The sequence below is a fragment of the Gopherus flavomarginatus genome, chromosome 7 (genome assembly GCF_025201925.1).
Source record: "Gopherus flavomarginatus isolate rGopFla2 chromosome 7, rGopFla2.mat.asm, whole genome shotgun sequence".
Lineage (NCBI taxonomy): Eukaryota > Metazoa > Chordata > Testudines > Testudinidae > Gopherus > Gopherus flavomarginatus.
In genome coordinates this window covers 16,522,809-16,550,252 of record NC_066623.1, presented here as the reverse complement: position 1 = coordinate 16,550,252, position 27,444 = coordinate 16,522,809, and the positions used below count along the sequence as shown (strand labels likewise).

General features: G+C 42.2%; 1 protein-coding gene across 3 annotated transcripts in view; it reads right to left on the bottom strand.

Annotated features, from left to right (window-relative positions):
- Window positions 1–27,444, bottom strand: part of ARHGAP26 (Rho GTPase activating protein 26) — a 533,008-nt gene that overhangs the window by 74,742 nt on the left and 430,822 nt on the right. For all 3 annotated transcript variants that reach the window (XM_050962626.1, XM_050962623.1, XM_050962625.1), the window contains 2 exons: window positions 14,123–14,282; window positions 224–365 (listed from right to left, as the gene is read on the bottom strand). In XM_050962626.1, coding sequence (XP_050818583.1) covers window positions 224–365; window positions 14,123–14,282 — 302 coding nt within the window. The remainder of the gene's footprint in view (window positions 1–223; window positions 366–14,122; window positions 14,283–27,444) is intronic.

The window sequence follows — 27,444 nt, the reverse complement described above, 5'->3', positions numbered from 1 at the left end:
GAGGCTACATAAGCTTTATCTCTCTCTATTAATATGATGTTTTAGAAGCCTGGGGCCGCCGTCATACTATAGGATAAGTATCATTCCTACTGAAGTTAATGAGCGAGCATCGTATCCTGTCGTGTGAGAACTGAGTCCTATCAGTCATGATAAGAAACCTTCTGAGTAGATAACTGTACAGCATTGTAACACAACTCACTGCCTCTAGGATTGACATACTTACGATTTTCATTGGCCTGTGCCGTGTGGAAGAGCGTTAATGGTCTTTCACTGCAGGAAGGAGGCTTTGAATCAGTATTCCTCTTATGAGATAGTAGCAGCAGCTGCGAGTTTGGTGGTAGCGTCTCCGGTACAGTGTTAAAAATCTATAAATAAAAGGATGGGGGTTTGGTGGGCTTGTTTTTCTCTCTCTCTCTTTTTTTTTTTTTTTTAAAAGAAAAGTCAAGTGTTCCTATGAAACAGGGGATGGAGAGGAACTCAGCTATTAGCACAGAGTCACAATAATTAAAGAAACAGCCTTTGAAAGTCAACTGTTTGACAAGTCACCTTTTCAGGGCACAGACAGTGTCATGTTGAATTCCACCCCCGCCCCCATTGCACTCCACTTTCCTTTACTCCTCACCAAAGCTTTTCTTGCTGATTAGTAAAACATGAGTAAATCTTATAGCCTCAAACCCTTCCCACTTAGAAGGCTGGCTTAGGTTTAGCAGTTGGCTGTAAAAGTTGACATACAGAAAGTAAAAATAAATAGATATCTATATATTTAAATCTGTAGGCTGTGCAGCTGCTCCCCATAGGCGGGCAGTTCACAGGGTCTAGTGAAACCAACCAGCTTGTGAATTTCTTTGTAACTCCCATGCACAGCTGTCTGAAAACTAAGTTATCAATTTTTTCCTAAAGGGAAAGAAATTTTTAAATGGGATGAACTGAAACAGCAGCACTGTGGGAGCTATTTGTTTCTTTTCTTTAACCCAGGGTCTAAACAGCACTGCGGATTCCTCAAGGCTACTCTTTCAAGGACTCGCCTAGTAAGAATGCATTAAACACACACTTTGGTGCCATTTTCTGCTCTAGCCCTTTTGGGCCCCAATTCTTCAAAGGTAGTAGCTGCACTGGGAAGTAATGCTGCTCAACACTAGGACTGTGGAAAATGTTATTTCAAAAACACCTCACTCCCCACTCCTCCACAAATGCAAGACACTCAGCCGGGACACAACTATAATAGTGCTTTCAGATGTATCCAATCCCCTGTATAAAAGCTAAAAAATTCTGGCTGCCAACTAGTATAAACAGCTGCCAGAAATTCATTGCTTTATTGTTTTGTGACAAAAAAACCCTCCACACTAATTTTTAAAAATAAATGCAAAAACACAGAAGCCGTAATCAGCTGTTTTAATGTCACATCTCTCCTGAAGGTATCAAAAAGCAGCGTCAGTGGTAAACGTTTCACTTAGGGTCCTTTAAGAAGTGGTATTTAAATTATTCTAATTAACTGTAAACCCAACAGTAAGTAGGTCCTGCTGAAGATCTGTCTTAGTCAATCTAAGTCTTGACCAATATTAATACTTGGACTACATGATTGCCAGGATGATTGCTGCACTTTATGTCCATTAAAATTCAGGTGGCCTGATAACTTAACTCAACCTGCTGAAGTTTTATATACTTCACTCTGAAGATGTCACATATTTGGCTCTTTAAAAAAGCTGATCTCCATTTTCTACTGCAACTTTTTCCAGGGGAAACCAACCAACAGCAGCGTATCTGTGTGAATAATCAAGCCTTCTACATCACACAACTGACAGCACATCAACTAGATTTCGTATCTGTAAATACTGCTCAAGCAGAGCTTCTATATGCTAGGCCAGCGTTTGTCAAACTGGGGTCCGTGAGAGTACTTCCATGGGTCCGCGGGCCCTGCTGATCAACTCCTCCCCCTCCTTCCCAGTGCCTCCTGCATGACGGGGAACAGTTGTTTAGTGGGGTGCAGAAGGCACTGGGAGGGAGGGGGAGAAGTGGGGATGGAGTTCGCTCAGGGGCGGGGGTGGGCAAGAGGAGAGGCAGGGGTGGGAAGAGGTGTGGCCTTGGGGGGGGAAGGGGTGGAGTGTGAGCAGGACCTGGGGCTGAGGGAGGGGTATCCATGAAAAATTTTAAATCAAAATGGGGGCCCTGGGTTGCTAAAGTTTGAGAACCACCGTACTAGGCCAGTGTTTTTCAAACTGTGGGTCGCAGCATGTCAGGCACTGGGTCGCTCTGGTCAGCACTGCCTACTTGGACGTTAAAAGACCCACTGACAGCGCTGCCCAGCTAAGGTAGGCTAGTGCCTACCTTTTCTGACACTGTGATGTGCCCCGCAAGCAGCCAGCAGCGGGTCCAGCTTCTAGGCAAGGGGGCCATGGGGCTCCATGTGCTTCCCCTGCACCAAGCACCAGCTATGCACTCCCATTGGCTGGTTGTCAGCCAACGGGAATTGGGGGTGTGTGCCTCCAGGTAAGAGTTGCGTGCCTCCACCTAGGAGCCGGACCTGCTGCTGGCTGCTTCCAGGGCACAGCCTGGTCTGCGGTGCACCCCGGCTGTGCCGCTGACTGGGAGCCGCCAGCGGTATGTCTGTGCCCCAATCCCCTGCCCCAGCCCTAAGCCCCTCAAAACCTGTAACCCCTTCCTGTACCCCAAACCCCTCATTCCTGGCCCCACCCCAGAGCCTGCACCCCCACTCCAGAGCCCTGACCCTCTCCCACATCCCAACTCCCTCTCCCAGCCCTGAGCCCCTCCAAACCCAGAGCCCCTCCTGAACCCCAAGCCCCTAATCCCTAGCCCAGAACCAGACCCCTTCCCGCACCCCAACCCCTGCCCCAGCCCTGAGCCCCTCCCACACCCCAACCCCCTCATCCCCAGCTCCGTTGGGCATCAACAATTTTCTTCAACTTGGTCCCCAGAAAAAAAGTTTGAAAACCACTGTACTAGGCTACATACTGTGTAATGGAACGGGAAGTGGTGATTACTCACTTTGCAAACATTCTTTTCATATTCAGGGCCAGCGATGAAGACCCTGATAAACGAAAAGCTGCCTGTGAGTGTAAGTTGCTGGACATGCTGCAAGACAGAACGTGTATTCCTACCTAAATGCTCCTTTTCAAGATCTACATATCTAACTCACACATTCATTCACACAGTTTTGCTTTATGTATCAGCTGAAGGAGTGCCAAGCCACAATTGCTCTCATAAGTAGCTTGGTCCATTTCATGTGCTACTCTTGCTCCCCAGGAGTGACCAACAACGAATGGCTGCCCCGGGTATCTGATACACATCCCTTTCTCCTTGTGACTAACTCATCCAGTACAAGGGGTGGACCATCTAAGCAGGGCCGGCTCTAGATGTTTTGCCACCCCAAGCAAAAAATTGGCTGCCCCAAGCTCCAAGAGCACAACTGCCCAAGCCACACACACACACGAATGGCCAGAATGCCCCCTCCTGGAATTGTGCTGCCCCAAGCATGTGCTTGCTTTGTTGGTGCCCATAGCCAGTCTTGCACTTAAGATTCAGACATATTTGCTTTTCAGTCTATGTTTCTTAAAGCCTCCCATTCAATTCAATGAGAAAAAATTACAACACCACCACTGGTATAACTTGTTGTACCAAAAAGGAAGACTGACACTTGAAGTAGGATCCACCAAAGCTCCCACTTTCTTGTATTCTAGGTCACCTGCCCCAGGAGACAAGAGATGTGTTACAAGATGCTAGTCCCCAACTCTGCTCCATTAGGGATTTTTATCTACTGAAATGGTAGGGCTGATGACTAGCCTTGCCCATACAGGAATTCCTTAATCAGAATAAATGGTTAACTTCCTTTCTTTTGCTCTTGTATTTAGATCTCCCATTGATAAACACTCTGCATGGGAGTTGCACTAATAAAAACCCCAAACAAATAATTTAAAAAAAACCATTATTTACTAATTGGATTGTGTGTTATTGTTTCTCACAGAGAGTTGAAAATTAACTTCCAACAAAAAATAAAACAGAAAAACCAGTCACATGCTTTCAAGCAAATATGTATGTAACTTCTAACTATATAAGGCTCAACCGAGACCGCGTGGTTTTAATTTTGCTGGAACCCATTATAAACCAATTTAATTAAACCTATAAGTGTAGCATCTCATCCATGATAATCTTCCATAATTTTGCCTTGAAGTTAAAAATTTTAATTGATCCTAATGTTCGCACAATGGGTGATATCACATAATCACTAAGCCTTGTGCTCATAAATTCAGTGATGCAATTTTGCAGAACTGGAGATCACTTTGCGCAAAAGAGGCTACACGTTTTCAGATGCTATATCAACTTTATCATTGTTTCCTTTCCATCTAATCTACCCTTTGCAGATTGCTAAATACTTATTTACAGAGAGACATGTCTGTTTTTGTAGTCTACACTCCATTCACTGAGGTCATTTCTGTCGTACAAGGTTCAGAAAATACCCTCCCCAATTGTCTTTCTGCTTTTTATAAGCTTCTTTTATTAAACTAAAAGTTTTTATAACACCATTCTCTCCTCCACTCCTTGTATTTTCCGTGGTGTACCAACTTCAAAAATTAAAAGTGTTGCTGGCCCTGCAAAAGCCCATATTTTAGCAGATCAAGACAGTCATTTTATAGACAATTTGCAGCCCTGGATAACAGCAGGATAATAGCATGTTGAGCTGCTGTTAATGATCACAGCTCGATCATGTGGTTCTGTGTGCTTAATTTACTCAGCACAGTGAGAGCAAGACGACAACCTTCATGTGGTGCTTCTGTTAAGTGCTGGTGTTTTTTGTGCGTTGTGTTTGTACAAATCCACCAACATATCAATGTCATCAATTGGCCACTGGATGTCATTTTACCAACCTGCCGGTGAACATAGCAATGATTATACTTCCTCAAACTGCCCTTTCCAGGATCAAAACAGAATGATTGGGCCTGTCCTCCGAATATACCAATTTAATGTAGAAGGGATGTCCAGGGAAAAAGCACATTACCCCTCGAGGACCCTCAAAGACCATCACGTTGACATTCTGGCCCTCCAAGAAACACACTTGAAAGAAGATAAAGCTGCCAGACATAAAATCTATGGCTATACTAAAATAGCTGCTGTCAACTATCCAAAACATGGGCTAGCAGCGTACATGAGAAATGGATTAGAGGATGTGGAAATTTTGGAAGAATCATTGACCAGAGGAAAAGAGATCAACATGGTTAGAATTAGGGACATCATTATAGTAAACAATACAAGCCATCTAACATCATGTGGCCTGATCCCATCTTATCTTCCCTTCCTCATCCGGCCATCTACATAGGTGACTAACAGACATCACAAAGACTGGAGATACCGCTCAAATGACACAGCCGGGGAGCAGACCGCAGAATGGGCCTCCCTTGAAACCTCCACCTGCTCTATGATCTGAAGCAATCTGGATCTTTTCGGTCTGGGAAGTGAACAACGGATCACAGCCCTGACCTGTGTTTTGTGACCCATAATAGTGCAGGTGTCCCACTGGCCACAACAAGAACCATCCTGAGCCACTTCCGTCATAGTCAACATTGCCCAATCAACCTCCGAATGGCCAGGAAGTGCCTCTTCTGCAGTCTGTGTCAAAGCCACGTTGGAATTTCCACAAGGTTGATTAACCTGCCTACACTTCAGAAACAGAATCTCAGGTCCCATGGCTCAAACCCGATACCTTCGGTCGTCTTACAAACATCCTAACATCGACCACTAAGAAATGCATCCTGTGTGGGTTACCACAAGACTTTCACCTCATGCTGGACAAAAGAATACGAGTCTCTCCTGAGGGAATATGAAAAGAGCGGCAAGCCAGATAAAGCCACTGTGCTGCTTGAGTCCTTGAATTTGGTGTGCGTAGAAAGGTGGAAACAGACCATTTAAAGCCTTGATATCATGCATTTGAGCCATAAGGCATGGGCTCTTTTGCGGCAACTTGGAGGATCCCAGCCAGTAACACAATGCTCAGCAAAAGTGACAGCAAATGCTGTTACTTCTTATCTTCTTTCTAACACCAAGATGACCACTGCCAAGATTACACGCCAGGAGATGCAACAGGAACTCTGCAGAAACCTTCAACAATGCCCGGAGGAATCCCCACTCTCTTCCCCATATTCTGTTGAGGAGATCAATGCTGCGAAACCAAAAGCCAGAAAGCTGCAGAGGTCGATGGCATTCATCCAGAGTTTCTCAAGAATCTGTGGAGACGGGAACGGGAATGTCTGGAAGCACCAACAAGCTGGCGACAGGCAACGGTGGTTGCTCTACTGAAGCCTGGGAAACTCCAAGAGGACACAGCCAGCTACTTCTGAAGACCTCTATTCTGAAGACTGGAGAAGCTAAGGCTGCTCTTTCAAATTTTAAGGGTATTGAGCCTATTGAGATAAAATGGATGACAGAGGGGGAAACCATCTGGCACAGTAGCATGGATATTGAAATCCAGTATCTATGTCCCCTTTGAGAATCATGTAGCATTGAAGGTAGAAGAAGTTGCTTACAATGGACAAGAGAGGAGTCAATAAATAGCTTAATTTAAGAAAGTGCTGATGTCTGTTTCCGGTCTCCTTTTCAGGCCATGAAGAAATGAAGGACTACAAGGTAAATAAATAATTTACTCCATGTTTGACTTTGACATTTTTGAAATTGCTACAGGTCTTTAACAGAAAATGTGGAGACACCCCTGCTGCTGGACTCAAACAGGGGATTCCACTTCCCAAAGCTGAGATTAATCCTTACGTAAAAGTGTTTAAACGTAGCACTCACTCAAAATCCATTCTCCACACAGTAAACCTGTGTTTTATTACTCACACATAAAGGCTCCAATTAACATACAGAGAAGCAGTTTAACAGCTAAAGCAAGGGACTAGCTGCCAGGATTTGCAAATTATAATCATAGCTCTGCCACTGTGTCTCTTTGGGTATATCTACACTGCAACTGGGAGGTTTGATTGTATCAGCATGTGTAGACATACCCAAGATAGCTTTAATCTAGTATGAACAACTGTGAAGCTACAGCAGCAGGCAGAATGTTACAGATTAAACATCTTTGATCCAGCTCAGAGAGGGAATGTAGTGATGGGGCCAAGGGCCATTGAGAGAGGTCCCACTGCAAGGGATGACGATCTGGTGACTACCCCCACAGCAAGAGTCTGTCATTTTTTTAAAGCTGTGCACTGCATAATAGTGACTGAGTGCGACTTTTATTTTATACATCATTTTATTCAGGGTCTAGCTTAGATATAAGGGGTATGAACATCCATCATCTGCAACATCTACAACTTCAATCATCTACTGGTACCACCAGCTGTGCCGCAACTAGACATATGTCAGACAGTAACTTACCTATATTAAAAAAAAAAAAAAAGACAATTTCATCATCCAGTAAAAACATGGATGAGTTCGTAATCAGGACCAACAAATGCAAGCAAGACTCCACAGATTACAAGATTGCTCGGTTCATCATTTTTGCAACAAATTCTCTTTTTCATCTTCTTCAGAATAAATAGTTCATTACGTGGTTCAATCATTACAACCAGACTACACTCCAAGCAGCAGAGCAAACACTCCTTGAAGGTTGCTGGATACAGTGTCTGAGAAGAAAACTGAACTGTTTGCAACAAATATTGGTGTGAAATTTGTTAATCTGAGTCTTGATGGGTGGACCAATGTACAAAATGATCCAGGAATGTGTGTTTGTGTGACAACAGAAAATGGGGTTGTCTATCTGACAGAAACAACTGATACATCAGGAGATGCCCATATCGCAGGATACTTAAAAGAAGGAGCAGTAAAAGCTATAACAAACTGTGAACAAAAATTCAAGCATGTAGCTTTGTCACAGTGCTGCAAATGTAGCAAAGATCAGAAGATATCTAAAAGAAGATAACAAAGAGAACCTGAAACATCACATGTGTGTGCAGTGCTCATTTGATGCGTTTTTCAGACAAAGATTTAAGTACAACTCCAGAAATAAAGGAAAACGTTGCTGAAATTGCAAAATACTTCCATTAACAGCCACTGTGCTTCATCTTCACCAAAGATAACAGGAGGATCCAAATTAATTGTCCCCTTAGATGCAAGATGGTATTCAGAGACTGATTCTTTTGACCTATTTATTAAGAAATGGCTTATTCTGATTACAATTGGTGAAGAAAATTGTGACAAACCAAATGGAATTATCACAGTCAAAGAAGTCAACATCGGATTAAAGAGAAATATAGAAGATGTGCTGAATATACTGGAACTTATTTCCATAGCCTTGGACAAACTGCAGAAAGATTGCTGCTGTATTGTTGATGCTGCTGAAATTTGGGAACATCTTCAAGAGGCATTGAAGAAAAATATCCAACAATGAAGTTAAACTGCAGGCACTAATGAAGCTCCACTTCATTTTCATGTTTATATACTCAACCCAAAGCAGTAACGTAGATGCCTAACTGCCAAAGAATATGCTGCTGCTATGACACAGGCATCTAATAATCACTCATCAATCATGCCAATAATAACAAATGGCAAGGCTGGAGGTGAACCATTCAAAGAGTGCACGTTTGCTGATGATGTTTTAAAGAAAGTCAAACTACTCAACTGCTAAGCACCTGAAACCGGAGTTTGTTGAAGTGCTAAACCAGCTTTTTGACAACAGTAGCCTCTTCTGCAGGCACAGAAAGAATATTTTCTTCATTTGGACTAATTCAGTCAAAGCCGAGAAATCAGTTTGGAGCTGAAAAAAGCAGGAAAACTTGTCTCTCTCTTCCAGACTATGAATAAAAATGAGAGGGGGAGGGAGGATGAGATCTACTAGCTTTAAAAGTTTGAAGGACAGCCTAAGTAACTTAAGAGACTGTCTCATTTTCAAGAGACTTAGGTATATTTGAAATTTTTTGAAATATAATATGCACTTCTGTGGGTTTTATTAAATCCCAGTTACTATCCTAACGCAGTTTGACACTAATCATGAGCAAAAAGTTAATCATCTAGTAAATAAGCAATATAGCATTTACCATTTCCTAACATATAATGTATAATTAATAAGAATCTGAAAATATTAAGATATATCCTGCCTGAAATAAATGTAAATATTACAGAATGTCCGCCTTGGTAGCAAAAAAAGATGTACCAAATCTATGCAATATAGTTGCAGTCATGTCACTCCCAGGATATTGCAGAGACAAGGTGGGTGAGGCAATATCTTTTATTGGACCCGCTGTCTCTCTCATCAACAGAAGTTGGTCCAATAAAAGATATTACCTTGCTCACTTTGTCCCTGTAAAGACTCTAGTTCAGTGGTTCTCAATCTATTTACCATGTGGACTGCATATGCATATGCAGCTCTCTATGTGTTATGTGGGCCATATTCACACAATACATATACTACCTGTATGGCCCTGAGGATGTCACATGGGCTGTAGCTATTCACTGATTGGGCTACAAGCAGCCAGCAGGCCACAGGTTGAGAATCACTGTAAATCAATATGTTTTAATTGTTACATCAACCAATGAAAATGCACCTTTCTTTAGAAAATAACAGAAGTACAAAAGGAAAAGTGGACTAAAATTGATGATTTAAATCAGTGGTGCCCAACCTTATTACACAGGAGGGCCGCATAAACCTCAGCACAACCTTGTGTGGGCCAAACAGATGCTACATATTTTAATAAGGTTTAAAGTCACCTGTATTGATTTATATTGTAAGTTCAGCTTGTTTTGTATGTATTGATGGAGGTTGTTTCTGTGTACAGTATTGTCTATTTACACACTTGTGTAAACTAAAATGATGTAAGTGTGACGACAAAATGCCAATGGATTGGCCATGAGTATACTGTGTTGAAGAAGGCTGCAGGCCTTATGAAATGCTCTGGTGAGCTGTATAAGGCCCACAGTCTGTAGGTCTGGCACCTCTGATTTAAACTGAGGCATTTAAATCACTCCACATGTGAGTCCCCAATGTAAAGCAACTGCAGTAAACATGCAATGTACTTGTATAGTGCTAGTCACCTACATATCTCCACTGGGAAGGCTTTTATCAGCTCTCATCAATTAATATTAAGAAATATACTGTAAAGTGACTACTTTGAAGAAGCAAACAACATGATAAGGATACTAAATTTTAAAAAGTTTCTCCCTCAGTACTACTATCTTCCTCCCCATGAGGATAATTCACAGTGAATCCATGCTAAATGGTGACAATAACCCATAGTCATGTAGAATGCAACTTTCTTGCATTAGTGGCACAAATGCGATTCATTTTCCAAAGAGCGTCAGTTCAAGGCTTAGCACTTCGAAATCCTCCCAAACAAGCCTTTCCACTGACAGCTTTAGAGATCAGTTGTCACTAATTACATTGTGAAAGATCAATAGTACTAATGAAATGCATACTTGCCAGACAACCCTTCGCCCGCCACAAAAAAACCCCCAGCACTGCACATTATGATTCTAAAGCCTACAAATGGAAATAGTTTGACGACTGAAAGATGTGCTGCATGAGGCTTCAAATTATTACTGAACAGTCAGGGCCCGGTGGAGTTATCCATCCTATTAAACCTGGCTTTAAAAAGCAAAGCAAATAAATCATCACCTTCTGGGCTCGGCTTCATGATCTGCCAACGTTTTGTGCAAAGAGACAGTTAAGACTATTCTTAGATATTGCCTTCCCTTTCCTCTTTCTCACCCACTTGAGGAACTGACCCCTTCATATAGCTTTCAATGTGGTTACCAGTTACCATCATATCCTAAAACTGTGCAGGAGAGGGAGCGGAGGTGGTGACACAGCAACAGTAAGAAAATGCCTTCTCAGTCCTCCTTCCTCCCCAACAGAGTAAAAGGGCAGCAGCAAGAGACAGCAAGGCTGAGTTCTTCAGTGGTTGAGATTGTCAGAAGGGAGAGAGATGCAGGTTTCCACCCAAGAAAGGCAATGGCTGGGGAGCTGGATGCCTGAGAACGGGTGCCTTTGCGGGACCACTGAGGGGAAATACAAGAATTCTGACTGAGATAAGGAGGGATTTTTCTTTTTGTTGGGGGAAAGGCAAAAGAATGGACAGGAAAGTCCATTAGCCGTTAGATACTATGGTGACGGGTGCTCCACAAATATGGAGGATAGTTTGTAAATGCTGTCCTCTCACTGTGAATTGGACCAGGCTGATCTATGAGCAACACCATCCTTTTTGCCACATGACAGGCGGCAAACATCAGCAGAATTAGTTGCCGCTGGATGGACACAACTGACTCGCGTCTCAGACAGGCGTGTTGCTGCCACAAATTGTTTTTAAACAGGTGATGGGAAAAAAGCTAATTTCACCATCCCTGAACACTAGGAGACAAAAGGAAGCTTAACAGGCAACCAGAGATTAGAATTCTAGTCTAGAAGGATGCAATCAGTCATCTGAAATCTGTCGTTGATTCCTTAAAGAGTGCCAGCCGATGGAGCATTCAGCTCGCATAGTGAGAGACTTTATTCAGACAGAACCAGTCAATTTCATTAAGGGATTCATGGCAGGGTTTAATAAATCATGACCAAGAAAGGGCAGGAAAAAAAGGCTTCATAACATCACCCCCACTGCTTGTGACGCAGATGTCAAAGCTCTTCCCTGCAAGGGGGCAGGGAATAGCTCAAAATATGACACAGTTTTTGACTTATTAGCAATATTAAAAAAAATTAGAGGTGACTGTGTGAAATATAATAAGATTCGCTGGGTTTGTTCTGCTAGGTACTGCTGAACCATGCACTGTGTGCCAGTGGCGGATGCTACTGAGCGATACAGAGGCCTGTAGGGTTATTTACCTGCTGTTCACACTGCTCGCTCCTCAGGTCAGGTGATTTCATAATTAAGCAATTATTTCTATTCAGTTCCAAGTAAAAAGGAAAGGAAAGGAAAATTAAATAGCTCCCCTGAGTTGAATAAATGCAAAGGTGTTTACATGCCACGTAACAGCAATTTCTCTGAGAATAATCAGAGTTGCATTGCTTTCCCCATTCCCTTCTAACCACATTGTTTCCACACTTAATGGAACATCACTAACAATCACCCTTGGCTTCCTGCATCTGTTTAGAGAGATAGGTGAAGGTCCTCTGTCTTAGTAATATGTTGTGAACGGCTGGTGTGTCAGATGCGTGCGTGCATTTCTGCTAGAGCTTCGGAGAAAGAATAAACTGTGACGTCTTTCTAAACAGTCTCGTCATACTAAATTAGCGTGGGTCTGTAGCAGCGTCTGCCTAGAAACATCCGTGGTGATAGAGCAATCTGTTTAATTTAAACTAAACAGGTTGAATACTCAATGGTAAATCCACATTCTGAGCCCGCTATTGGTGATGGCCCTCTCACTAAGCAATACAGACGCTTATCTGAAAGACACAGATTTTGTGCCCAGAACACTGAATTGGGAACAAGGAATTTATTCAATGAGAGTTGGAGGTATTGAGCATCTCACACGATGGGACACCAATATCATGCATTCTGGCTTATTAGAATGTAGGAACTTTCTTTTTCAGACAATCAACTGATAGTTAACGAAAAGATGATATTCCGACTAGCCCACTAGTTTAGCCATTTAGTCTGAAGATGCCCCATTTCCAGGGATTTCCTTTAATTACCCATATAATCCTACTAAGAGCTCTATGCTTTGCTTTCAAAGTACATTACAAGCAATCTGGCCAAGGTCAAAGCATGCTAAAATGGCATATGCCGCAGACCAAAGCTTGGGGCAGAGCACAGGAAAGTGTGGTCTCTTTTCTTCATTCCAGCAGACTAGGCAGCACTTCCCAAACCAAAACCAACCAAACAAAAAAAAACCCAGAGAGAGAACCACTTGGTTAAATGCGTTTGAAAATTTACTTGTTTTAGAACTGCTTTTGGACGTTTTAAGCCTCCTTTATGTGATAGCCATTTCGCAGTCTTTTGATGTATTTATCCACAGAACATCCCTGTGAAGCAGGGAAGAGCTCTTATTCCCATTTTACAGATAAAGAACCGAGAGCCGTAGAGCGGAAAAGTGATTTGCCTACGGTCACACAGGAAGTCTGAGCAGAGCAGGGAATTGAAAACAGGAGCTCCCAATTCCCAGACTAAAGTCCTAATCACTTGACTTCCAAAAACTAGCAAAATTCTTTGCCCAACTTAAAAGATAACACAAGGGGACTTTTAAAAAGGGACCATGAAATGGGCTCAAGCCAAGATAACCAGAAAAAGAAGTTACTAGAATTGTTGTTTATGTGATTTCAGCCCAACTAAAACTCAATTTGGAGATACTATTCCATTTCCTGTGTTTCCTCCCTGCTGTTATTTCTACCCCCAAAAAATCATAGCCCCATTTGGTATGTATGCACAGCAAATAAATAAATAAATAAATAAAAAATAAAAATAAAAAAAAAATCCACAGCTGCCCTGTGCCAGATGACTTGGGATGGTGGAACTGTTTCATTGGCTGTGTAGACTTCCGGGCTCGCGCTAGAGACCACGCTCCAGGACCCTGTGGGGTGGGAGAGGCCCAGAGCTTGGGCTACAGCCCAAGCCCAGAAGTCTACACAGCAATGAACCAGCTCCGCAGTTTGAGCCCTGTGAGCCCAAGTTGGCTGGCACAGGCCAGCTGTAGGTTTTTTCTTTGCTGTGTAGACATATCCATTGACAACCAAGGCAGTTTTACCACTGACTTCAGTGTGGCCAGGATTTCACCCTAGTATTTAACTGAAAGTACGATTCCCTCATGAGAAATTTCAGTTTGAAATAATATGCTTCAGCATCTAAAAAGGGAACAGAATCCCAATATTACTATTTATTATTTGTATTAGTGTAGCTAATAGGAGCCCTAGTCATGAACTAGGGTCCCATTGTGCTAGGTGCTGTACAAACACACTCCTCTTGGATACGAAGTACCAAGGGCAGCTACGAGCTGGATTAGTTTTGGATAATTGCAATTTTCCTTTAGCTGAGAGAAGTGATCTTGTCTCTTGTCTCTTTTGATATTGTCTCTTGCAATGCTGTGTACTGATCATCTAGAGAAGGTGGTTTATTGAAGAATTTGTGCTGGGGTTGTCATGGAGACAAATTCTTTATTATAAACTTATTTAAATTCAGAAGTAAGGGGAAAACATTACCTTTTCATGGTTTTCTATTAAAATCTCAACCACAATATTCTGAAACTTGATGTCCATAATCGCTGCAACAGTTTCTTCTTGTGGTCGAAGCAGCGTTGGTCCAAATACCACACCCAGATTAGCAACAGTCATTAGATTCTGTTTGTGATTATTAGCAACACTGTAAGGAAGGGGAAAGAGTAGATAAGAGAAACATCAGAATAATCCCTATTTCATCTTTGGCACAAATTTTACAATTGTTTACATTCCTGAAAGTCCAGATGATCTTCTTCCAGGCTCAGCCATGTGGAAAAGTACTGAATTAACTGGAGCGTTACTAGTGTAACTTCAGCCTCTGTAAACTGACTGATGCCAGGAAAACCCAAATAGTTTAACCCTTTTCTGGATACTAAATCCTAAATGACTGAATGTTCCAACCCACAGCCTACTCCCAGAAAAACAGTTTGAATCAGAAATGTTTCAAATCCTCCTAAAAACAAGTAGTTGGACCTTTTGACATGTGCTATTCTCAACTAAATGAGCAACCTTCAATGTCCACATTTCAAGTCCTTCTGCCCCATTGAAGCTTTTGCCTCCACCCAAGGTCAATGCTATTCCAATCCAATCAAAACAATCTGAAAAGTAAAGATTTTGCTGGTGTCACCAGAGAGATGGGGGAGAATGTACATATAGATACATAACAAATGCATACACACAGTATTCTCCACCAAACTGGAGAACCTGCTTAAATGGGGATATTTCTCTGAGATTCAAATTAAGACCAATATTTGTTAATGACTGTTGCTTATGGAGACATCTCAGGAAATTTATTGGTACCCAAACTTTGTTTCCTTCCCTCTCATGCTGGTTTGAGCTCTCCTCTCATGTCAGCTTTCAGAGCACCACTGCTTTCTCCTGTACAACTTGCTCCTTCCTCCTTGTACACCTGCTAGGACTCCACATATCTGGGTGTCTCACAACTGTCCTTACTGCCAGCCTCGCATGCTGTGGGCAGCGTTTCCACCAAACTCCAGGGGTCTGTCCGGTAACACAGTGGGCTCGGCAGCTCCATGGAGAGCAGCACTACCACTCAGAGGTGCTGGAACTAGGGGTGCTGTAGCACCCCCTGCCTTGCAGTGGTTCCCATCATATACAGGGTTTCCAGCGTGGTTCAATGGCTCTCAGCACCCCCCACTATAAAAATTGTTCCAACATCCCTGCTACCACTTTACCAGTAACATGTTAATTAGAAATTTATCTGACTAGAGAATAAAAGACCGTTCCTTTTATAGTGATTAGGATGTATTATTTATGAAGCACCATTAGTCCAATTACCTAAATCTATACCTAGACAGAATATATAGATCCCAGTTATTTATACAGTACACACACACATAAATAAACAAAATGCCATATTAAAAAAAAAATAGAAAGCCACTCGGCTACGGCAATGCAACCTAAAAACAGTTCAGGGGTCAAGATTACCTGAAATGGCTACTGATTCTAGAGCCCTCCCTTTTTAAGAGCCCAATTTGTGACAGCATAGAGGGGTCTGATTTTTACTGAGTGTTCATCATTTTAGCGGAAAAAAATCAAGCCCTCTTAAGGTGTCTCCAGTTTCACACCCCAAAACTGAAGCACTCCAAATCACCAGTCATTTTTGAAAACTTTGGTCCATTGTTCCTACAGCCATAACCACGCTACATGGTTACTGTCTCTATTAAATTGTGTATTTAATTGCATAAGCTGTGCTCTTAAAGCAGTTCTGTACATGCAGACAACATGGAAGTACACTCGTACACACGCCCACCTGAGCCTGAGTAACAACAACTGTAACCAGGAATGTGCGTTCTGGAAAAGTAAGGATAATAGCATCACAATGATTACTGTAATTCCCAGAACATTCATTGGGAGCTCAAACTCACATAGCAGGCAACCAGTCCATAAAGCGACCAATTGTCTGACTGCTGGCGTTGTCAGCATAAGAATGTAAAAACATATTTATATCTAACAAAAGAAGATTATTAGCTAAAGTTGCACAGTGATGATTCAGAAAGTGCCAGAAGGAATACAAAAAGGCTATTAATTACCTTAGAATCTCTAATTATAGGTAAACAGTCAGCTAGGCACTTTATACACACAGCTGGCATTTGTCATTATCGGACACATTTTTCTCCAGGGCTATGATTGCTTTTACCTACACTCTTTGTTAAGGCTAGATCAAAATGATTCCACCTGATGATATTTCCCACAAATTCTGACGCTGTTGAATCACGTGTTTGAATTCCTCAGATTAGGTTTTGCATGTGAAAATTCTACCACCTTATTACCCCACTTCTTAATGATTTTTTTATGGCCTGTTCTATCACCCTCTCGAGAGTTTCTTAATTTGAAGACTTCAGTCAGGGGTATCGCTGAGTTTTAAACAAAGCTTTTATGTAACTATCCTTCCTCTTTTCTTCTGCTCTCTCATCTCAGGAAGAAGCCACAAGACAGGATGGCTAGCACTAAGCAACTCTAGATTGCACAACAAGAGCTGTGAATTAGAGTGTGACCAACTCTATTCTTCAAGTAGACAACCAGTGTTCATTTTCTACCTTTCCAGGACACCCAGGCAGACAAGAGGCCTCTGACAATGCTCTACACTTCAGTTAGGGTAACATTTTCAAAGACATCTAAGTGACTTAGGAGCAAAATCCTATTAAAAAGTCATTTAGGTGCCTTTGAAAACATTACCCTTGACTTCCCTCGGTATCAGGAAGCAATGAGTATTTTAATCGCAGTTCTGTATGTCTGAGAAATTGCCTCTGTAAGTATAAATACTATAGTGCTGTGAGTTACCAAGGCTTTTGGACTGAATCCTGGAAAAGCTCAAGTTACTGAGATAATAAACTGCAATGTAATATATGGTATCCCTTACCAACTAGCACCGACTGTCGAAAAGGACAAGCACATGCTACTGATTCAGCCACTAGGAGGCACTCTATCCACCACAAGGGTTTATTAACCAAAGCCAACTAAAGGAGATTGACCTACCCAAGAGAATAATGGCTCATAAATAAAGTGGATCTGTTTCAGGTTGTAATGTGAACAAAATCAAAACAAAAAGTCTCTACCCACAAAAAAGGAAGACAACACTACCTCAGAACTCAAAAGCAGAGAAATAAGAGAGAAAAAACGCTTAGAGTTTGAACACAGCAATGCTCAATTTGATAAGCAGATCATTTGCGCACTCTCTCTCCCCCATTCCCTTTCCTCTTTTCCAGTTTTAGGGAGATCTCCTTCCAACCGCCACCCAAAATAAATTACTTCCTATATTTAAAAGGCACATTGGAACCAAGGAAGTGCCATGAAATCCCAGTACACTCGCTTCATCTCTTCTTCCCATTTCAGTCACAAGGCATGAGTAGGACAGAATCATGTACTTTGCAATACAGGCATAGTTATTCACAAGTGTGTAAACCTAGAAGGAGAATCAGCCAACATTCTCTGTGCCCTTTAGAAGTCAACCCCGTGTACAGCAAGGAGAATAAGGCAGTATTTATGGAATGAGATGCAGAAAGGAGACAAAGATTAAGTTCTGCTCAGAAATTTTTCACATGCCTCACTGGGCAATATGGATGGCTAAAGCAATCCGAATTCACACTCAGCTCTTTACTACAGGACTCCTGCCACTTGCCCCCTTGACACCAAAAGCATCACTGACACAGACATGAGCTTCCTACAGACCTCATTCTCTCACACGGGGTTGTCATGGATACTATTCTCTCTCCCTATTGCCATCTCCTCCACCACAAATGGAGTATGATTTATTCCTCTATCTTCCCTCTCCTATCGATGCCTTTAACACCACTGTCTTCCCTCTCACATACTGAATGGTATTTTCTCCCCTCTTTTGCTATCTCCTCACACACATGGAGCATAGTCCATATCACTAGCTTGCCTCATTGCTATTCTTTCTTGCTCAAACAAATGGGGAAGGGGAGGTTTGAACTGTGCACACAAACACCATATTCCTCCGTTCAGCAAAACCTCTGACTGCATGCTGCATCTCATACACTATGTTAAGCAGTTTCACAACACATGCTTGAATACACACAATCATTGTGATGTCAAAATATTTCCAAGATTTTTAAAAGGAATTAAGTCACATTCTATTTTTACCCAGTCCCAGATCAAGAGTTTCATGAATGCTAACCCTAACCATAACTGAATTTTTAAAAAATTGCAAGTTCACGGAGGATAGGTCCATCAATAGCTATTGCCACAACGGTCAGGGAGGCAACCCCATACTCTCAGTGTCCCTAGGCCTCTGACTGCCAGATGCTGGGATGGGATGATACAAGATGGATCACTTGAAGATTACCTTGTTCTGTTCATTGCTTTTGAAATATCTGGAATTGGTCACTGTTGGAAGACAGGATACTGGACTAGATGGACCATTGGTCTGACCCAGTATGGTCATTCTTATGTTCTCTGAATTTTCTAAGTTCCAGTAATGTTGTGTTTATAAATGTACAGACATCTGTGTTCACAGTACTCCTGTTTGGATTTTAGACCCACGTCCAGTAGCTATTACTCAACTATTTTGAGGCTGAACAGTTCTGAAAGCACTTGAAATGTTTCATAGCATTTTTAATGATCCCTAGTTTAGCAAAACTCGGTGCATTTATAAATGCCATATTACTCAGTCTTACAAAATAAGCTCTGCTCATTTCTCATTACCATTATCATGTAATACATCAGTGTAATAAATTGCTCTCTCATTGCATTATTACTGCTAGATGACTTTACATGCTTATGTTAATTATTACAGACTGAATTATTAATGGCTTCACAAGCATATGATCCTCCAGTATTAACTGTAGAACTGGCTTGCTTTGCAACGTCTGTTATTTGAAGTGACTTGACTACATTTGCAAATGTGGAAACGCAGTGGTATTGACCAAAATCCCAATGCCTAGCCTGCAGGAATCTATTCATTATTAGATTCTTGAAAGCTCAAAGTCTGAATTACAAGTTTGTAACTGAGCAGCTTTTGTTCCTTTCTTGGATAAATTAGGATGCCACGTGACGTCCTGATCCATAAAATGAGTACTCTTCCACAAAATGAGGATTCTTTACACAACTCTAGGTTACGGAAGCTATGCTACAAATGTGTGATTCATCTTTTACATCCTTGAGTTCCATATACTTTATTTATATGCTCATTTACTATAAATTATACCTCTTCACCATGTTCTGTACTAGAAAATAATACCATAACCTCCAAAGCAGGGACATTCTCATACCAAGGTACATTTAATATTGATCTTGGTTACAAATGCTTTTATTTAAGCATTGTTAGCTCTGTCCCTGAGCATATAGACCCCTTAATGTCTCTGCTGGCATTTGTTGTATTTTTCTTTTAACCTCTTGTTCCTTTCTGGGTCAGTAAATTTTGAAAGCAAATGTACTTATATTCAAATATACTTATATTCATTTACATGGACAGGCTTTCAGTGCTTTCACATTCATGCTTTATGCCTAATGCTTGTGTAAGTTATTTTAAATATGAATAATGAGGAAAAAAATTGGTAGATGGTGTAGAAATGCTCTAAACAGCCTATTAATTCATGTCTCAATGCATGCTGGGATACCAACTGACTTCTGGCAACTGGACTTTTGCGCTTCCAATTTTAAAATAATGTTAACTTGCTAATGTACATCTTACAGGACCAGTAGGGGAAGTGAAGGTTGGATGGTTCAGTGAAGGGACAATAGACAATGGAGCCTTAATCCTCTAGGTCAGTAATTCTGCTCCAACCCACATCAGTAGTGACCAAAATTCAGCCATGTGATGAAAGTTCAGTGGGTTCTGTGAAATGAGCTGGTGGTCTGGGCCTACCAAATTGAAAACTAATGGGTAATCTTTCTGAGCACAAAGGGGGGAAAAAAGCCTGAATGGGCAGAACGAATGAATTCCCCCGCACATCTAGAGATGGTTCTCCCAGGACAGGGTGGTGGTATGTTGGGATATTATGTGGAATTGTTGATATCTGTGCTCCACGTGTCCTGCAGGTGGACAGAAGACTTAGTTCTCCAGGGCTGTCAACCCAATTCCTTGCATAAGCTCTATATTCACTTTCAGAGAAGAAGAGGGATGGGGGTGGGAAGTAAATCCATGTTTTGTGTTAAATTAGATTATGAATGGGTTGCCTGGATACTGTATACCACATGGTATGACCAGACGTAATTTAACATAGGGTAATGACTTGTCAGGCTTCTCTGCAGAGTAAGCACACGGGAGCAGTAAATATTTATCTGCTATGCTGACTTGAAATCAGTATTAAATAAAGATGGGGAAATGCTGTGGAGTTTGAGATCTGGCAAACCTCACAAGTTGTTTCTTTCCCATTTTTTAGTTCACAAAAACTAATTCTAGTTTTATAAACTTCCACTTCCCAAGCAATAAATTCAACACATTTATTTTCAAGGACATTCCATTAAAAAACATGTTTGTTTCTCTACCTACAAAGAAACCTTTGTTAAGCAAAGAATGATGAAAACTCAGAGAGAAACACCAATTCTATGCTGTTTGTTGATCTCTGCAGGAATATTGCTAAGACCTGACATGTGACCAGATGTCTTGAGGCCGGAGCAGCTGGTGGAGTGCACTAAATTTTAATGTCATGCGTACAGTAGAATGCATTGAAAAATGTACTAGCCAAAGTATTCAGGGTCATGAGCTGGCAACAAGGGTATTATTTATTGTTGACAGACCTGGTTGTACTGGTACATTATGTTATCTTAACTTAATGCATTTTTCTGAGTCACTCAGGTCACTGGTAAGCTAGATAACGTCCCCTATCCTCACCAAGTTGCTGGCAATTGATGTATTTCAAAGGAAAAGAAATTATGGTTCAAAGGACTATCATACTGCAGCGCTGTGCAAAGGAGGGCCCACTAGTATTTTCCACTGTTGGGGGGGCGGGGGAAACAACTAACATCTGTAGCTATCACCTCAGGTATTTTCCCTGATTGAGAGTAACAGCTCTAAAGAAGCATTTATTCCCTTTTAGATATTTGGTGAAGTCTAAACTGTCTCTGCTTTGGCACTTCGGGCAATCCTGCTGAAAGTCCAGAACTCTTTATGAATGGCTTAGGTGCAATGGTTGCAGACCTACTAGCAGCAATGATGTGCTATCAGCAAGCATAGTACTGCTCGTGGTCAAAATGTCCTTGATGCTTACAATGTCGCTAACACTTTTTTCAATATCAAAAGTCAGTACGAGATTGTGACAGAGAAGGAGGAGTAAAGTGAGGTAATCCTAGACAGAGAGATGTCTACCTCAGGCTGCTGTGTTTGTGGCAGTTTACAGGTTGCAAGAATTAACCTTAAAGATTAAAAGACAAAAAGCATGCAGCATGCAGATGACATGTTTGGGGGGAGAAGCATGTGTGGATTCACCAGCAGCTTGGGTTTTATCACAAGAAAATACAGTAACTCCTCGCTTAACATTGTAGTTATGTTTCCGAAAAATGTGACTTTAAGCGAAACAATGTTAAGCGAATCCAATTTCCTCATAAGAATTAATGTAAATAGGGGGGTTAGGTTCCGAGGAAATTTTTTTCACCAGACAAAAAACTATATATTATATAGATATACACACAGTATACATTTTAAAAAAAACAAATTAATGCTGTTCACAGCTATGATGATTGTGAAGCTTGGTTGAGGTGGTGAAGTTAGAGGATGGAAGAGGGAGGGATATTTCCCAGGAAACGCCTTGCTGCTAAATGATGAACCAGCACTCGGCTGAGCCCTCAAGGGTTAACACATTGTTGTTAATGTAGCCTCTCAGCAAGGCAGCACGAACAGGAGAGCAGGGAGACAGGATAGCAGACAGTGACAGACATACATCTTGTGTGGGAGACAGAGAGATGCACACTGCCCCTTTAAGTAAGCTGACCCATTCTTAAGTGCATTGTCTTTTTAAGTGGATCAGGAAGTTGAGACAGCAGCTACTGCCCCAAGCTCTCTCTGTCTCTTTCCATGTCCCCTCCCTGGTGTATATGGAGAAGGGGTAAGCGGGGTGCAGGAGCAAGGGGGAAGGGGACACCCTGCACAGCAAGCAGGAGTCTCTAGAAGCAGCTCCAAGCCAGAGGCAGAAGTAGCACATGGCAGTGGGGGAAGGGACAGCTGAACTGCCGATTGATAGCCTGCTGGGGGCTGCAGCACAGGGAACTTAGGGGAGCGGGTAGCTGGTAGGGGGGCTGCCGGTTCACCCTGGTTACAAGCCCCTACCAGCTAGCTGCAACAGGCAGTGGACAAGCAGTGGACAAAGCAGGCAGCTGCCAAAAAGACATTAGAAGGGAGCATTGCGCAACTTTAAATGAGCATGTTCCCTAATTGATCAGCAATGTAAGAAGGTAATAACGTTAACCAGGACGACTTTAAGTGAGGAGTTACTGTAACTTAATAGGTGAAGAACATGTAATAGCAGCTGCAGGAACAATGCAACCAAAGTAAGACTTTCATTCCTTATAAGTCCCCTTCACGAGTAAGCTCTTCTTAGTATGACAGGGAGTATGGTCCAGATCTCAGACAAAGGGCTGAGGATTTTCTTTTATTGTTATTTTCATCTCAATGGGAATATGCAGTCAGTGTTCTGTCCCTGCAACACTGATGCGCTCCTTAGTTCCATCAATATAATTTAGCTCTGACAAACGCATGGACTGAGAGAGGGCTGCTGCCGGATATCAAATTGGTGGTATTTTCTGAATAAAATCTAATGAGTTCTCGGAACTGTTCCGGGGTGTATTCAAGTCATCCCTGCACATTATTGAGTTTAATTGGACTACGGTCAATGAGGAGTGTGTGGGTGGGGAGACTGAAGAGGGGAAAAGTGACTGACTGGCATTTCATTTGCTCCTTCCTTGTACAGAATACAAAAGTCTGTGAGCCTGACGGGAATAAGAATCTTGAGCTTTGTAAGAGCAATAAGATGTGTCACCTCGCAGACACCCAGAGGGATTACAGTGATTGCTTATCTTGAAAGCCAAATAGGCACAGAATATTCCACATCCAGTAAAGGCAACAAATTTTTACAGTCTGAGGAGAAACCAGAGAGGAAGATGGTCATAGAAGGAGCAGTTGTGGGTGCATTCTCCCTTTGATCTGTGTACAAAACCTGGAGCGAACATATGTGCCATGCACAGGTGCAGGACAGTGCAGAACCAGGAAGAAGATGGATTAGTGGTGAGAAGAGAGAAAAGGCATTATGGCAGGGCTGCTAGAGGGAAACTGTAAAGCAGAGTCCATTATGTCACCATGACTAAAAAAATCCCCCCTCCCCCCATTACTCCTTATTAAAAAATAATACTCGAGCACCGACAGTAATGGCCACACACACTTCAGCAACATAGGGCAATCTGTAGCATGTTTTGAACTATTATGATAGGCATTTTTTAAAAATTGTAAGTAAAGGGTACAAGCAATGATGTCTACGGGCTTCATGTAATATCTGTGCACCAGTCATGTACGTGTCCTAGGAACAGGAGCTTATCATGCAGGCAAGAATGAGTGGTAAAGGGACGCTGTCGAGAAATAGTTTAGGTTTTGTTGGAACCTAACTTGGCAGAGGAGGCAAAGGAGGAGCTTAAATGACCGAAAGGGAAATGTTTTTGTGACCTTCCCCCCTCCCCAAGACACAGAAAGGAGTTCTGTTTTTTTTTTTAAATTAAATTTTCCCTCCTCCATCATCAGAAACTGAGGGTGCCAGAAACAGAAAACTTTCAGGAAGTGCCCTCCTTATCTGAGCGAGCACAACCAAGTGCATATGCATTTGAAAGAGTCCAACAGGCCCTGAGTTAACAGAATTTACAGGCATAGAACACAGCCTCTGTGCTTCCAGGGATCGAAATCTATCAGCTGTGCACTTGGACTAAGTGATCAAAAGGCACATTTACACAAAAAGACACCCCTCTGAAAGGGCCCCAGCTCTCGTACACAATGAGCATAAAGTGGAAACTGACTATAAATAAATAGCGAACATGACTAGTTAAGTTTCACTGTCCAAGCTGAGAGAAGAACAAAAAGCAAACAGCATAAATGATTAAACACAATATTTTAAAATTGTTCAGTCTTAATCTATTTTATCCTGTTTTCTTAGGCTCTGGATATTTCCTGGGCCTTTTGGGTGGCTAGTGGGAGTGAGCTGTGCCTGAGATAACAGTGTTTCTAACCGATGAAGAGACGAATAGCCTGGACTCACCTCAGTTCCCCACTGCTAGGAACCTTTGCTCATCTCACAGTCTAGACAGCAGAATCAGTGTTAAACTAGAGCTAGAAATCTGAAGGAACAAAGCACGGTCCCAACCCTGAGAGCAGCAGATGTGAAATCAAGTCACAAGGACAGACAGACACAGAGATGCACACAAAGCCTCCAGTGTCCAAAATATGAGGGAGTAAGAGACCGATATTTCCTTCAACTATCAAGTAAAACAAGGAAATAGAGGGAAAGCTGTTTCTAATCTGGGTGGGTGGGGGTGGGAAGGAATATAGTAGAGTAAAGGACACCGATGATGGAAACCTACCAGATCAAACACCATGTGAAGCCCCATCCTGGGCAGATTGCCCCAACTCAACACAGATTACAGGTAGGCCAGATGCTTTTGTGCCTCTTTTTGATTACACGCACTTTGGCAACACTTCTAAAATGTGTTGTATCGACAAAGTCTCACTGAACTGAAATGTACTTGTGGTGCAACCTTCTATCCAATACTGGTTGAGCAGGGAAGATCTCACATAGTTAGGTGGAAAGGCCAGAGAGTGGGAGAAGCACCAAAGAAGGACGACAAGGGAGGCCCTCTAAATGTGCTTATGCATCACTTCTTTAGGGTTTAAATAGTAAATTAAGGGAAAGCACAAGATTTAGGGGGGGTAACGGGGAGCACTATGGGAGGATAGGATGCCCAGAACTCCCAGAGCAAAAATGGGAGCAAACATTCTCTTGCAGTTAGAGGAGATAAGAGGCAGTGGAGGGTTGAAATCAATGAGGGCTGTGATTTTTGAATGGTATGTAAGGGAGTAAGGCACTCAACTCCCACTGAATTTCAAAGTGTAGTTTGCCTGCCTCAGATCCAAGCTGATGCTCTGGGCCATATTCACAAGTAAACTGTACCTTTTGGTGCCAGCCAACTCTAGGCCATTCCAATGAGGAATAACCAGTGAGGAAACAGCGGACTGGGTGTCATTCTCCCCTCCTGGACTTGCTAGTTCCATTTGGCAGCACAGGAGACCCTCAGCAGAGGCTGATCCAGGAAATGCTAACTCAGCACATACCTCAGCTGCCTTGCTTTCTCTCTCTACCTTGCAACACCCACTTTTTTTTTTGGGGGGGGGGGGGGGGGGGGGTTGTGCTGGCCAGCTGCAGACCCTTCCCTCTGAGATCAGAAGGGAGGTAGGAAGAGTCACTGTCCATTGCAACACCCATGCAGACTTTCCATCATATCTGGGGCCCCATGCCAGCATCTGCACCACACCCTAGTGAATTAGGCCAACTAACCATTGTCTACAACGGTTAAGTGACTATGAGAGCCAGTTGGTTAACAAATCTGTCATATGAACGCAATAAAAGGTGCTAGAACATCTTGCTGACCAACCAACCAGACACTGCATCTTGAGAGTTAAAATTTCATAAAGAAGCCTCATTTCCTTCTGACTCCACCCTCAAATCTCTCTGTTCAGTGAAGAGAAGGAGAAGGAAGAGGAGATGGATTTTGCACTGTGCACTTCTGCTAGATTTCACTTGCTCCAGCAAGATTTCCATTTTCCTCCTAGGTAAACTCGACCACAGCTAGACATGTTGGTTCACTACCAAGGAACAAGTGTTGTATATCACATTAAGGAGATGCATGGACAAACTCTAAAATGCAGTAACTGAAAGCTTGATTACAATGTGAATACCATCCAGACTACGTGTAAATGCTGGACTTATGATTTTCAAATTAAACACATATGGGACTGCAATTCTCTTCTGATCCAGGTTTACAAAGAGACAGCAAACAAGTCAGTCATTATCTCTAAAAGCTAAGAGCCAGATCCCCAGGTCTGGACAAGCTAAACTTGGTACAGGGCCCAAGGTGGAAATGGGCACTAGGGTGACCAGATGTCCCAATTTTATAGACACAGACCCGATTTTGGGGTCTTTTTCTTATATACGCTCCTATTACTCCCCCCACCCTGTCCCGATTTTTCACATTTGCTCTCTGGTCACCCTAATGGACAGTAGTTTAGGACCTACCATAATTTAGAGCAGGGCAGCCTCAAGTTACACTAACTGGAAAGATACCTCCTAGAGGGTCACTCCACTAGCCCAGGATGGATAGAGCAAGCAGCATGTGTTCCAGCAATGTGATCTATGCAGGAGGCGGCACAGAGTAGCTGGGAGTGAGAGGTAAGGCAAGAATCTGATTTCAAATTCCAACTAATAGTTTTATTTCCATCTGGGAAGCCAACAGAGATGGGTAAAAGAATCTTCACTTTAAGACTGCACCTGCAGGTTGGCACTTAACTTGTGGCACTGCACTGTGAGACTAGTATTGATATGTAATGGTCCCGAGGTCAAAGTACTGCTTTTCTCTCTCATAGGAGTATTATGAGATTTGATTTATATTAGTACTTGAGGAGACAGTCCAGGGGGGAACCGTCAGTTTAATGCAATATAACTTCCCTTGTCCAAAGCTCTGTGGAAACTATCGGTGAGGGCATAATAGCTGCTCAGTTTCTCAGCACCTAACTCATTACTTTGCAAAGCATTTTGAGATGCTAGGATTTATGGAGAGTGCTGTATAATAATATTCCATGTGCCATTGCTTTCTTGTGGCAGTTGCTTTCAGAGGCATGAAGAAAAATGTGTCTATCCCGTCTACAAGACAGCTTTCATACTGGAGCTGGACCAGTTCAGAAAAACACATCCACATTTCTCTAGCATCAATAGAACGTCAGTGTCAATCAGTAGATCTTAGATTAATCAGGTTTTAACAGACAGCATGAAGAAATAGTAAGGGAGGGTGATTTTCATTCCCCACACACACACCCCAACTGACTTCTTTTCATACCAATTGCATATAAATCATACTGTGGGTACATAACTGAGTCACTGAGCCTTGAGAGTTACCATTACGTTCTTGTCCCAAGAGAAAGCCACTTCTGTACACTAAGCAGACACCTCATATTCTCAGTTTTCCCAAAGGGTATATATCAAATGGGCAAGGAATTTGGAGAAGTTCACCAGCAGTGATACAAAATAAATACAAAAACTACTCTGGTCATAGTCCAGAACACTACATCTGAAAAC